A 12,649-nucleotide genomic window follows, 5' to 3' on the forward strand; every position below is an offset into this window, starting at 1 on the left:
GCCTGGATGCCAGATGCTGGTGGGACGCCTTCTCCACATAGTTCAAAGTGTGGGGACTGCTGGATATCCGCATTGGGTAAATTGTTCAGTCGGAGTTCGACTTTTCTCGTGTTAAAACTAGCTTGAAAATGTCGCGGCTCCACTTGCCAGCTATAAATTCGTCCCCTCGTTGAACGCCCCTATGTTGTGTGTTGTACCTATGTCCTTCCTCCTCTGCCTCCTTTTTGACCAAACGAACTGGAAGCCCAATCTCTATACCCATTTCCCTTAGCCACACCGACCCTAACCGCCATGGCCAAACAACAGAAGAACCCGGAGATCATTGAGCTAGCGCGGACCCTTCGGGGCACTCCTTGGTGTGAGGAGTATGAGCGAATGATCTCTGGCATGCTGTACGCTTTCCCCCTTTCCCACACCCCCCTTGAGCCCTGGCTCTTATCAGTTGGTATAGCCAATAACCAACTAGCATCTGGTGCATAGGTACAACCCGCTTCATCCGAAGCTCTTAGAGGCACGGCATGCCGCCCGGCAGGTCACCTACAGGTTCAACAATCTCGATCCCAATTCCGGCAACCACGAGGAGGTCGGCGAGAAGCAAGCCAAGCTCCTCGCAGAGATCCTCGGTAGCGTTGGCGAGGGGACCTTTATCGAGCCGCCATTCCTCCCGGATTATGGATGCAATGTCAAGATTGGCAAGAATTGCTTCTTCAACTTTGGGTCAGTATTTACTCTCGTTCGTCTCTCTGTAGATTGCTTGCAACTGATACCCGCTCCACAGATTGACCATCCTCGACACAAGCCTAGTCATTATCGGTGACCGGGTGCAGATGGGACCTGGTGTGAACATTTATGGGGCCAGCCACGAAACTAGTGTACTGTCACGGATAAAGTTCGTCGAGTTCGGCGACGTGGTCCGGATTGAGGACGACTGTTGGATAGGAGGGGGTGTCACGATTCTGCCTGGCGTCACTATCGGGCGAGGAACCACGGTAGGTGCTAACGCGGTGGTCACCAAGAGTATTCCACCGTATTCGGTGGCTCTCGGCGCACCGGCAAGGGTGGTCAAGAAGATACAATCTGTCGAGGAGGAGCTTGCAGACGAGAACAACCCCTACCGCAACATGCCGGATCGGGCGTAGATAGTTATGAACTAAGAGCCATGAATCAGGGAGTTGCAACTTAGAGAGTACGTACACAATATGAATTGGGATAGCTCAAGGTAAACATGTCCCATATTCAACTCTCGGCTTGAAAATAACTTAGTTGAGTCTAGCGACTTCCGTGACATGTACTGTACAAAGAACATGATAACGTAGACATGAGCCAGACCCAACCGCCCAACTACTCAAGAACCCCCCGCCAAAGTACTCCCGAACCACGCCCCACCCAATCACGTATGAGCCAGCCCTTTATACCCTCTCAGAGGCAGGTCCCTCGGTATCGACCTGTTGCAGAAGGCCATGTATGCATGCATATATACATACATACAAATATAGATACCTACATACGTTCACCCCTCCAGCCCCCAGGTCAACCACTCACAAAGCGACAGCCTCGGCCTGGACCTCAGCATGCATACCGGGGTTGACCAGCGCCACAACCACGACCGACGTCCAGGTGGGCGTGTGGCCGGGATAGCGACCGCGGAAGATGGCCAACATCCTAGCCTCGTCCTCGGCACGGGTGAAGTAGGCGACGAGCTTGTGCGCCGCCGCGAGGCCCGCGGACACGCCGGCGTTGCGGAGCGCGGCGTCCAGGCAGTCGAAGATGGCGTTGAACTCGGCGTCCACCGACGACGTGACCAACTGGCCGGTCTTGACGTCGACGCCCACGTGGCCCGTGGTGATGACTAGCTTGCCGCTGAGGGGCACCGTGGCCGTTGTGGCGAGGGATGAGGATCGCAGCATCTCTCCCACGGGGCCGGGGAGCCATTGGTACTGGACTTGTTGAGTCATTGCTTGGTTTGGTTGAGAATAGGGAGCTCGGGTTTCTTGGAGAGTGGCGGTGTGTTACAGAGATCAGGACATGAGAGACAGACACCTGAGATGGATGTGATGCGGTCAATGTTGCTCTGACTAGCGTCGGGCTTGTATATATCATTATCGCCATTGGCTTTATTTCCATCCGAGAGTCGTACACAAGAGAATACACTGCAATACAAGGTACCTAGGTACCTACCTCCGTCTCGTGAAATGGTGGTGTGGGTCAGCCAGGGGACCAGCCTCGTGTAACTCCGCATGCGGGAAATAAAAAACCCCAAGACCCTGGATGTTACCCCGCTGCAACTCCCGACTTCGGCATTGGAATCGCACTAGGTAATTTCTCCCAATGCGGTATATTTCATCGGTAGGCGCCGAACTAGTACGTGCCTGACGTAACGCCTGTACTGTGCATTAGCGTAACTACCCTTGGCGAGCCCCGCACCGACCCCTGGCTCGGGTAGGTACTCCGAATCTCCAAATTATTCCTGATGCAACCTCAGCCCGGGCGGAGGCCGGCGCTTGACAGTAACCTCGTGCAAGCCCCGAGAGCCCCGAACGTCCAAGCCAATCTCAATCTCATTCAGCTGCAATCGCACATTCCACAACAGACTGCAAGGAAGGATGACAATGGCTCAAAAACTCTCGGATCAAGAGAAAGCCAGTGTGTGCAGCCTCATCGACGAATTCACCACTGGGGAAAACAGGAAGGTGGCCGGGCTCATTTACTGTGCTTTCGGGGCCGATGGCGAGCCCATCATCCAACACTGCTCCGGCACCGTGGGGGTTTCGTCTCAGCAGCCCATGTCCCCGGACACGGTGTTCTGGCTCGCATCCTTCACCAAGCTCGCCACGTCAATAGCGTGCATGCAGCTCGTGGAACAGGGCATCCTGGCACTGGATGACCCCGACCAGCTCGAGTCCCTCAGCCCCGAGCTGAGGGATGTCAAGGTCCTGCGCCGCGACGACGCGGACGGAAGCTTCTCGCTCGTCGACAAGACGAGCAGGATAACGCTGCGTATGCTCTTGAACCACACAGGTCAGTTCCTACCATGCTCTCAGGGGCCGAAAGCAATATTGGCCTTCGCATTGGGAATGAATGAGTCTCTTCGATTTACTCACTGATGTGTGACTAGCTGGGTTCGGATATGCGTTCGAGGACGAGAAACTGGCGCACTACGGACAGCCGATCGGGCTGGACGATTTCTCGGGCGAACGAGAGGACATCATTAATCGGCCCCTTGTCAACCAGCCCGGCGCCAAGTTCCAATACGGCACGTCCATGGACTGGGTGGGCATCATCATTGAAAGGACATCGGGCCTCGTGCTTGAGGAATACTTCCAGAGGAATATCTTTCAGCCCCTCGGCATCCGGAGCATCTCCTTCTATCCGTCCGACGAGGCCAAGTCGAATCTGGCATGTCTGCATCAGCGACTGCCCTGTGGAAAGTTGGTGCAGAGGGATCACCTGTATCGCAAGCCCCTACTGGCTAAGTCCGGTGGGCAGGACAAACCGGTGTTTTGCGCTGGTGGACATGGCGCCTTCGGCAAGCCAGCCGAGTTTTCGAGTTGAGTCTGACTGACCCAAAGTCTGCGGTTGGACACCCAAAACTGACTGCTTTCTCCCAAGAACTTGTCGCCCTTCTTCTGAACGATGGGGTTGATGCCAAGACAGGAGCACGGCTCTTGAAGCCAGAGACAGTTCGCGGTCTGTTAATCCTGGCAGATTTAGCCACCTATTAATATCATGTCTGTCATCCCATCAAGAATGGCCAAACTGACTCCCGCCACAGAAATGTTCAGAGACCAAATTGCGGACAAGCCAATCCACAGCAACGAGAGCGTCTCCGTCGCCAAGCCACTGCTAGCCAACCCGACGCCGCTCCAGCCCATGCCCGACGACCACACCGAGGGCTGGGGACTGTCGTTCTGCATTAGCCACCGGGCAGCGGAGTCGGGGCGGGCTGCCGGGTCGGCCAATTGGGAGGGCTTGGCCAACCTCTTCTGGTTCGCCGACAGGGAGAACGGGGTGGGTGGTGTCATTGCTTCGCAGATCCTCCCATATGGCGGTGAGTACTGGATCAAATCAACCATGCGAGTGCCGTATTGTGTCCTGACAGGAGTCGCTGCAGACAAACATGTTTTGGAATGTTTCGCTCGGGTCGAGGCGGAGATCTATAAAGGATTAGGGAAAGCATGAGCTTGGTCGTTGGGCTTGACTGGATCGATATCCTTTTCGTGTACACTTGAGTCTAGCCAGACACCTTACTTCTTAGCTATCGCTACTAGTAATCTTTATCGCGTGGGAAAAGTCAGTATCGATTGCTTGGTGATGTTGATAGCCATAGCTACAGCGACAGCGATAGTGAAAATCCTGCCACCCGCTAATTAAAGATCATCCGCCCCAATAGCACCTGGCCTGGACAGGCCCCAGGCTCTATTGATTAATAACTAACTGCCCAGGCCCGCGGAGCAATTCTTACTCAAAATGAACTATCTGTGGAAAAAGAAAAAAAAATTGTTAGCTGTGGAAAGCAAAGGTGCGCTGACAGTTGCATACAGGCCACTAACACACTAACTGGTAGAACCCGCAAGCGCCAAAATCAGTAAATTGTAGATTTGCGGGGAGCCGATACCGGGAACACTGTCACATGTAGAGGGGGGCGAGACTGTAGGAATTCATAGACTAAGGATGGGAATGGTTAAAAGGGATGCGTTTGGCGACAAGCCCTATCTAATCATTTAGTTCAAGACCATCACCCCTCCCTCCCCCATCCTCGGAACTTGCAGACGCCACTCAACCAACTAACCATGGTGCAATCCGCGACAGTGGTGCCTCCCTCGGCGGACCGTGAGGCCCGGTTTGACGACCTAGTGCGCCTCCTCCAGAGCATCCCGCCGTCCATCTTCGACCCATTCGAGATCCACCGGGCCCACTACCAGTCTCCAGGCGGCCCGATCGGCGCAGACATCATCATTCCGAGGAATGTCAAGTCGCCGGGGTCGCCACCCGTGATCGTCAGGATACATGGGGGTTTCTTTGTACGTCTGACAAGATCCTGACTCGCAAGAAAATAGGCGTCTTTTGAAATGGGATGGAAATGAGTTGGAGCGTATGTTTCTAACCTGGGCGGTTTGGGCAGGTCACGGGATCGAGTCTCTTCCCGGCGTGGTTCTCCAAATGGATCCTGGACTACGCGGAGATGCACGGGGCGGTGATAGTCAGCCCGAATTACAGGTTGCTGCCCGAGGTCAAGGGACGAGACATCTTGCATGACATGGAGGCGTTCTGGGCGTGGCTGCGGGATGGCGGAGCTCAGCGACACCTCCACGCCGTTGGGCGGTCCGACGTGTCGCTGGACATGGGACGGTTGCTTCTGATCGGCGAAAGCGCAGGTAAGAGGAATCCGAGACTTCCGTGTTGTGTGTAGGTTGCGTGTTGATGATGACTCTGCCCAGGCGGATACTTGGCCCTCCAGTCGGTGCTCTCGCGATTTGTTCATCCAAAGGCCCTGGTTACGTTGTACCCAATGCTGGACCTGCGTTCCGACTACTACACCACGCCGTTCGAGAAGCCCATCTGCGGCGTGCCAAACTTCCCTGACGAGACGATCGACAGCTTCTTGGCGGCTACCTCCGGGCGTGCCAGCATCACCGAAGCAGATCCGCCAGCAAGATTGCGGCCGGCGTTGGCAACGGTGCAGACTGGGCGGCTGTTGGAGCTGATGGGTGACGACCCGGAGCTGTTCGTGCTGGAGCGGATCAGGAGCGGCAACCTACCCCAGAGAGCGGAAGGCGAGCCACTCCTGCCGCCGCTGTTCATCCTGCACGGCGAGCAGGATTCCGCGGTGCCTGTTGACGGCACGCTGAAACTGCTGAGGTATCTCGAGGAGGACGAAGCAGGGCGGGATGCAAGGACACGGGTGCACGCGGCGATTCGTCCGGGAGACCATGGGTTCGATGCGTTCGCCACACCCAACGACGACTGGTTGAAGGATGGGCTGGAATTTGTGACGGCCGAGTGGCTTGGCGGCGGCCTTAGCTAGATTAGTAAAAGGACGGGATATCTCGCATTGCAGCAAGGCTTTGGGACCATATAGCAAGCGGTATGAACGGACTTTGAATAATAATTGATGAACATGGTATTCAGGAGACAGCTGCAATCGAACCCTTACTACTTGGTAGTACCAAGCTCATTCAACTACCCAGTCATCTACTATCAAGACTTCTGTATAGCTTCAATAATCTTCTCAACAGCCGATGGATCAGCCAGCGTGCTAATATCGCCCAGCTGATCCGCCTCGCCCACAACCACCTTCCTCAAGATGCGCCGAATGATCTTCCCCGAGCGCGTCTTGGGCAGGGCCGGCACGACGTATATCCTCTTGGGGGCCGCGAAGGGTCCGATGCCCGATCGCACCAGCAAGACCAGGTCTTGCACAAAGGTCTGGCGGTTCTCATCGGCCGCCGCGGGGTCGCTGCTGCTGCTGACGCTCACAAAGGCGTTCACGGCCTGGCCCGTTAGATCGTCGGGGACGCCGACCACCGCCGCCTCGGCCACCGCCACGTGGCCCGTTAGCGTGGCCTCGATTTCCGCCGTTGATAGCCGGTGGCCGCTGACGTTGATCACGTCGTCGACGCGCCCGCGGATCCAGTAGAAGCCGTCCTCGTCGCGGTGGGCGCCGTCGCCTGTGAACTGTGTTTATTACCTTGTTAGCGGATACAAAAAGGTGCTACGGGCAGCTCCAGGATAGGAATCAGGAAAAATGGAGGGGTGATCATACGTAATAGCCCTCGTATACGCCGAGGTAGGTGTCTATGTATCGTTGATGGTGTCCCCAGATCGTGCGGGCCATGCTCGGCCATGGCTGTTTGAAGGCTAGGACCCCCTCGACTCCGTTTCCGGAGATCTCGTTCCCGGACACTGGGTCGATAATTGCCGGCTCGATTCCGAAGAACGGGAGCGATGCCGAGCCCGGTTTAGTGGGAATGACCCCGGCCATCGGTGCAATAACGTGGGACCCAGTCTCGGTCTGCCAATAGGTCTACCGATTTGGTTCATCACGCGTCAGTTCGGGGCCAATGATGGGTTACAGAGATAAGAAGAACAGTCAAGAAACAAACTCACGTCGACAACATGCGCCCGGCCCTTCCCGACCTCCTCAAAATACCATTTCCAGAGCTCGGGAGAGATGGGCTCCCCGACCGAGCCCAGAACCCGGAGATGGTCCATGGAGTGCTTGACCCGCCCGGAGTCGACACGCTTGAGCAGCCGGAGGGCCGTCGGCGCAAGGTAGAGGTGGGTAGCCTGGTGCTTCTGGACAATGTCCCAGTAGCGAGACGGTGTTGGGTAGCTGGGTGTTCCCTCAAACGCAACAGTGGCGACTCCAAGGAGCAAGGGGGCGTACACAACATAGGTATGGCCTGTAATCCAGCCGACGTCGCCAGCGCAGAAGAAGCGGTCGTTGTCGTGGATGTCAAAGACGTATTTTCCTGTGGCCGCGGCGCCGACTAGGTAGCCGCCCGTTGTGTGCAGGACGCCCTTCGGTTTTCCTGTGGAACCGGAGGTGTATAAGAGGAAGAGCGGGTCCTCGGAATGCATGCTCTCAGGAGGGATGTATCCAGGCCATTTGGCCATCTCCTCGTGCCACCAGCGGTCTCGTCCCGCGACAAACGGAACAGCAGCGCCAGTGTTTCTGAGCACAAGAACACCAGATACACTGCACTGGCTGAGGGCTTCGTCGACAATCCCCTTGACCCTGTGCACCTTCCCACCGCGTTTGCCTTCGTCAGCTGTAATGATGACCTTGCTCTTGGCATCGACAACGCGGTCCCTGAAGGCCTCAGCCGAAAACCCCGCAAACACGACTGAATGCACAGCCCCGATCCTGGCACAGGCCAGAAGGGCGACGATTGCCTCGGCTACCATGGGGAGATAGACGGTAACGGTGTCGCCCTTCTTGACGCCCATATCTTTGAGGGTGTACGACAGCTTGCTGACTTGCTGCAGGAGTTCGCCGTACGTTATGGTCCTGCTGCCGTCTCCTCCGTCGCTCTCAAATATGATGGCGGCCTTGCCTGGGCTTCTCATTGCGTGGCGATCCACGCAGTTGTACGCGGCATTCAACCGGCCCCCGTGAAACCATCCAACGTCTCCGTCGGCCATGGATCCGGTCCGCACCGCGTCGAAGTCACGCTCCCAATCGAGGAGCTCACGAGCCAGCCCGCCCCAAAACTGGTCGGGTTGCTCGATGGACTGCTTATACATGGATTCATACTCGGCAAAGTCTTGTAGTTGTCAGCGGGTATTTTCCCTCCTTGATGAAGAGCAATGCCATACTTGCAATATGCGGCTTTGTGGCATGATCTGGTTCAAGTCAGCGACGGGTCAGGGGCAGGTGCCGAGGGTTAGGGTAGGTGACCGAGGGAGAGTTACCGAACTTGACAGGTGAAACCACCTGATCGTGTCTGTCGGCCATTTTTTTCTGAGCGGGTCACAGAGTTTCCGGAAGGTCAAAAGGAGGTGTATTGCTAAACTAAGATAACAGTCAACATGTATTATATCCGCGGCCATGTATTTACAGTACATTCACCATCTATTTACAACCTGCTATGTGCACAAACCCCTTGGGGGCGTACTATGCATACAAATACATACTGTGCTAGTTAGTGCCTCGGTTTTAGCCAAGCGCTCCACCTTTGGCGCCAACATATCTCCCAATGAGGCAAATGTCCCAACATCGGCGCTGAAATCGGAGATAGCAATGCAACTGCCATATTCTCCTAGTAAGGCAATGGCAGGGGTCAAGCAGTAGGTAATGACAGCAGTAAACCAATGTTCACGAACCACCCAACATAAGTTCCCGTGGCGTAAAACATGTCACGCCAAAGTACGTCCAAAGTACGCGCGAGCACTGAAATCGACACCCCGCTAATTTTCAATTGTCAGCTGCGACAAGGCTGTTGTTTCTGTCCCACCCAGGGGGGTAGATGGCGGTGGCACTTCACTAGAATTATGCAATTTTTTGCCGCATGGGCAGGAGGAATCCATGACAAACTGCTGCGACGGTAGAGAGCATTTATGACAGCTCCCATTCAGAATGATTATTTTAAACCCTACTAGAACTACCTACCCCTAAGCAACTCTCGGCGTCGCCGATGCAGGTTAATGAACGGACGGAGCCGCGGACTGCTCGCTGCATTGGAGAAAGGAAATACAGTGGTCGAGCTCGAGCGTAAAGAGGAAGAAAAGGAAAAGTCGTGGTCTACTTGTCGAGACGATGACTCCAAGTGAGTCTCGCAGACCTGACAAAAGAATAAGAATCTGCTTCTTCCCAGCGATGTTGCCTCCAAACCCCGTCCCGTAGACCCTTTCCTCCCCAGACCGCACTTGATGGCATTTCCAAAAAGGATATGCTAGCCAAGATCAAGGCCTCTGCCATTCTACCTAGTGATTGATGTCTAGGTCGGCGCCCCTCCTCACGTAAGACCAGTACCTGTCGGCGCTGCGCTGTCTTAGGTACCGACCCCAACGGATTATGGGGAAGATGGTCAGGGTGTGGGCCAGGCCGGCAAAGGCGCCGAGGATGAAGGCGTTCTGGTAGCCCATGTTGACGACCCACGGGGTGACGCTGTTGTCATTGTTAGCGGGGAGTCTTCCGTGCTCTGGTTTCCCGTCCATCCATCAACGACGCCGGCGGAATTACAAAGGGAGAGCGCGAGAGAGAGAGATGGAACAAAGGGAGCAACTCACCCATAACCGATCCCGAAGGACATGGTGTTCCGGACGATGATAACCGACGCCAAGGCCTCGCTCCCGAGGTCGCGGTAGCAGTCGATGCAGTAGGCGATGGAGATCTGCGAGCCGGCGGTGGTGATGAAGGAGATGACCCCCATGGCGAACACGAGGCCGAACCAGTGGACGTGGTGCTGGGCACCGACGCCCCACAGGATGCACCCGAAGGGGATGAGCAACAGCGACGGCAGGAACAGCCACAGTCGGTGCTCAGCCTCCATGAACCCCTTGTTGCGCCGCACCTTGTACAGGATGAAACGGTCGCCGAAGACGCCCGTGTATAGACAGCTGGTGGGTATAAAGGGTTAGCGGATCAAGGCTTGGAAGAGAGATAAAAGAGGGGCGCGAGAGGAGAAGGTGAAAACCTGGAAACTCACGCGAGGCTGGTTCCGACCAACGGAGCGATGAAGGTCAGGCCCACGATGGAGGTGGACATGCTATAGGGAGCAGCTGACAGGACCATGGACTCGGTCGCGTTGAGCACCGACAGCCACACGATGTTGCAGCCGTAGCAGAAGCCTGCATAGGCGATGATGGGGAAACTCAGCAGCAGTATGGGACGGCCCATGAGGCGGAGGAGGTTGTTCCTGCGGTGGAACCCCTGGCTTTCGATGGGCTTCAGCCGGGCCATGTACGACTTCTTCTTCCTCTGGCTGGCGTCATCAGTGGGCATGGTCGGGCCCGAGTCACGAATGGACGGGTCGCTGTTGGCATCGTTGTTGTTTCCCTTGGCATCCCCGCAGTGGCTATCTTGGCTTTCCAGCGCTTTCGGGTCCTCGTCGTTGGCCTTGCTATCCTGCTGAGCCTGGATGTTGTGGGTATCGTCCATGTAGGCGCCCCGGTCGAACTTGGTCTCCTCCATGAAAAAGAAGACGATGACGAAGGCAGCACCGCAGAAAATGGCACACCAATACTGTGCGATGACGCGGTCAGCATCTTCACCGTGAGAGAGTCGATGCTAATTAGATGGCCGGTCAGGTATCATATCACTCACAAATACCCACTGGTACCCCTGGCCAGCGTTGATAAAGCCCATGATCAAGGGCGCGATGCCGTTGCTGTAGCCCAGGGCGAGCGCATACAAGGCCATGTAGCTACCTCTTTCATGAGTGAAGAACTAGTATTTCGTGGCGCGGGTTAGACACAGACGCCACGGTACGCCGAAATCGTTGGTCAGCAACTTACCACGTCCGAGATAGTGATCTCTGCAAGCGATTCCATAGGTGCACCAAATGTGCCCTGCAGGATTTTGGCTGCAATCCATTCGCCGTTGGTCCGGATATGTGGCTGCCACACCATGACGCCCTACATATCCATCATTAGTTCTGTTCAACCATGGCTGTTCCAGCCTTGTTCTTGACGGCAAGGATATCGTGTCACTTACCAGAGTGCCGGCAAGACTGATGAGATATACCGGCCTCTTGCCGTACTGAATGCCAATTGCCTGCCAGAGGACGCATCCCCAACCGAAGAAAAGGAACTATTTCCACTTGGTTAGCATCTGGCATATCTCAGGCCAGGTCCCTCATAGGACCCAGCTAATACTATTGGTAGTCTGTAGCGCACCATGTAGCCAGTCCCAGAGTTGAGATCATTATAGGAGAGACCAGTGGCCTTCGATAGAGGATCTAGGGTCGAGTATAGCGCAGAGGAACAGATGCCAACCACGAGAACGTAACTGGGTGTGTATTTTAATTAGTTGTTCAGCAATCATTGAGGAATAATTAGAGAACAAAATGGCGAGACCATTTGAACTTACACAGACATGCAGAATGCTGAGAGGTACTTTCGGCGCCGGGACCAGTTGAGAGGGTCGTCTGGGTGAGCCGACGGCGCCGGTACCAGAACAATATCCTGCTCGGCTCCGTCACCATGTTTAGAGTGTAGATTACCCTCGCAGTCGATGAGGTGAACTGTCCCTGGGATGCGTTCCACCTCATCGCCGAAGGCTATGTTGTGCTGCGTTACAGGAGCCATTCTTCGATAACCTTGAAAAATAAGGCGGCTTGGATAAGCGAGTAAACAGTTGGGATCTTGATGCTACACTCATACACTAAAGCGGGCGGATTCGCAGCTTTTATCAAACAGTGCGACCGCCAAGAGTGTCTAGTCGCCCTTCAGTATCCCAGTTTGACAACCAGATAATACTGTGAGGGCAGATTGCAGGGATAAGCCTAGTCTCTCCACTCCCCCGCTGGACCGAGATGATATCAAAACCAGGCTGCGGCTATCCGGAGAGGGCAACGATTTACCAAAATGCGGAGAGACGACCCATCAGACTAAACCCACCACCACTGTGCGGGGTACTAGGAGTCGGAGAAGCCCGAGTTCCTCGGCGAACTGGAATACAGTGAGCATTGGGCCAATACAACGTCGTCCTATAGGGCTGCAGATAAGTCAATCGGCCATTTCTCATTCGCGAAACGCATGGTGGTGTCCTGACAGGTACGTACTAGGTAGGTGCGCTAATACCCCAGATTGACCCAATGCGAACAACTGGCAGGGGCTTGATTGGCTGATATCATTCCCAATAACAGGTACGATTTTACGTTCCCAATCGGGAGATCGAGGATCACCTACCTATATACTGATGGAAACCATGATTTCTGACAAGACATGGTCCCTTGTCTGTCGGCATGGCACCTGCTGCCCGCTGGCCCGTTCCATATGTTCCATTTCCCCGACGGATTGGCTACGACTTGGCGACGCCAGGAAAGCCAGCTTCCAGAAGAGATAAGCTGCTAATTATTGATAGGAAGAGCTGAAAGGGGGTAAAGAGCATGACGCGTGCCTATGCCCGCAGAGAGCTACCCCCTTCCAGAGGCCCAACGCGAGGACAAAGAGCAACCAAGACCACCCTAGACATCTTGTTTTC

General features: G+C 55.2%; 5 protein-coding genes across 5 annotated transcripts; 2 read left to right on the forward strand and 3 right to left on the reverse strand.

Annotated features, from left to right (window-relative positions):
- The first annotated feature begins 126 nt into the window (after positions 1-126).
- On the forward strand, positions 127-1,232 carry QBC33DRAFT_549920 (trimeric LpxA-like protein). The gene is made up of 3 exons (XM_060429016.1): positions 127-392; positions 481-717; positions 779-1,232. The coding sequence occupies exons 1-3, from the start codon at positions 292-294 to the stop codon at positions 1,137-1,139; spliced, it is 699 nt and encodes a 232-aa protein (XP_060279531.1). The 5' UTR covers positions 127-291; the 3' UTR covers positions 1,140-1,232.
- A 306-nt stretch (positions 1,233-1,538) lies between these two features.
- QBC33DRAFT_562872 (Endoribonuclease L-PSP/chorismate mutase-like protein) lies at positions 1,539-1,955 on the reverse strand (the record flags this gene model as incomplete). The annotated part of the gene is made up of 1 exon (XM_060430238.1): positions 1,539-1,955. The coding sequence occupies one exon, from the start codon at positions 1,953-1,955 to the stop codon at positions 1,539-1,541; it is 417 nt and encodes a 138-aa protein (XP_060279532.1).
- Positions 1,956-2,457: 502 nt separating this feature from the next.
- On the forward strand, positions 2,458-6,205 carry QBC33DRAFT_573432 (beta-lactamase/transpeptidase-like protein). The gene is made up of 7 exons (XM_060430700.1): positions 2,458-3,018; positions 3,116-3,547; positions 3,610-3,687; positions 3,773-4,048; positions 4,810-5,021; positions 5,123-5,375; positions 5,439-6,205. Exons 1-7 carry the CDS (start codon positions 2,604-2,606, stop codon positions 6,023-6,025), a joined length of 2,253 nt encoding a protein of 750 aa, XP_060279533.1. The 5' UTR covers positions 2,458-2,603; the 3' UTR covers positions 6,026-6,205.
- QBC33DRAFT_499496 (acetyl-coenzyme A synthetase) lies at positions 6,199-8,510 on the reverse strand (the record flags this gene model as incomplete). Its single annotated transcript, XM_060425641.1, has 5 exons — positions 8,416-8,510; positions 8,320-8,346; positions 7,108-8,267; positions 6,764-7,024; positions 6,199-6,675 (listed from the first exon to the last, which is right to left on the reverse strand). Exons 1-5 carry the CDS (start codon positions 8,456-8,458, stop codon positions 6,199-6,201), a joined length of 1,968 nt encoding a protein of 655 aa, XP_060279534.1. The 5' UTR covers positions 8,459-8,510.
- Positions 8,511-9,198: 688 nt separating this feature from the next.
- On the reverse strand, positions 9,199-11,798 carry QBC33DRAFT_479820 (major facilitator superfamily domain-containing protein). Its single transcript, XM_060425317.1, has 8 exons — positions 11,534-11,798; positions 11,341-11,452; positions 11,159-11,254; positions 10,960-11,079; positions 10,769-10,891; positions 10,152-10,687; positions 9,733-10,062; positions 9,199-9,610 (listed from the first exon to the last, which is right to left on the reverse strand). Exons 1-8 carry the CDS (start codon positions 11,749-11,751, stop codon positions 9,427-9,429), a joined length of 1,719 nt encoding a protein of 572 aa, XP_060279535.1. The 5' UTR covers positions 11,752-11,798; the 3' UTR covers positions 9,199-9,426.
- Positions 11,799-12,649: the final 851 nt, after the last annotated feature.

Source organism: Phialemonium atrogriseum, assembly GCF_030411735.1.
Source record: "Phialemonium atrogriseum strain 8032-3 unplaced genomic scaffold QBC33scaffold_32, whole genome shotgun sequence".
NCBI classification, from domain to species: domain Eukaryota; kingdom Fungi; phylum Ascomycota; class Sordariomycetes; order Cephalothecales; family Cephalothecaceae; genus Phialemonium; species Phialemonium atrogriseum.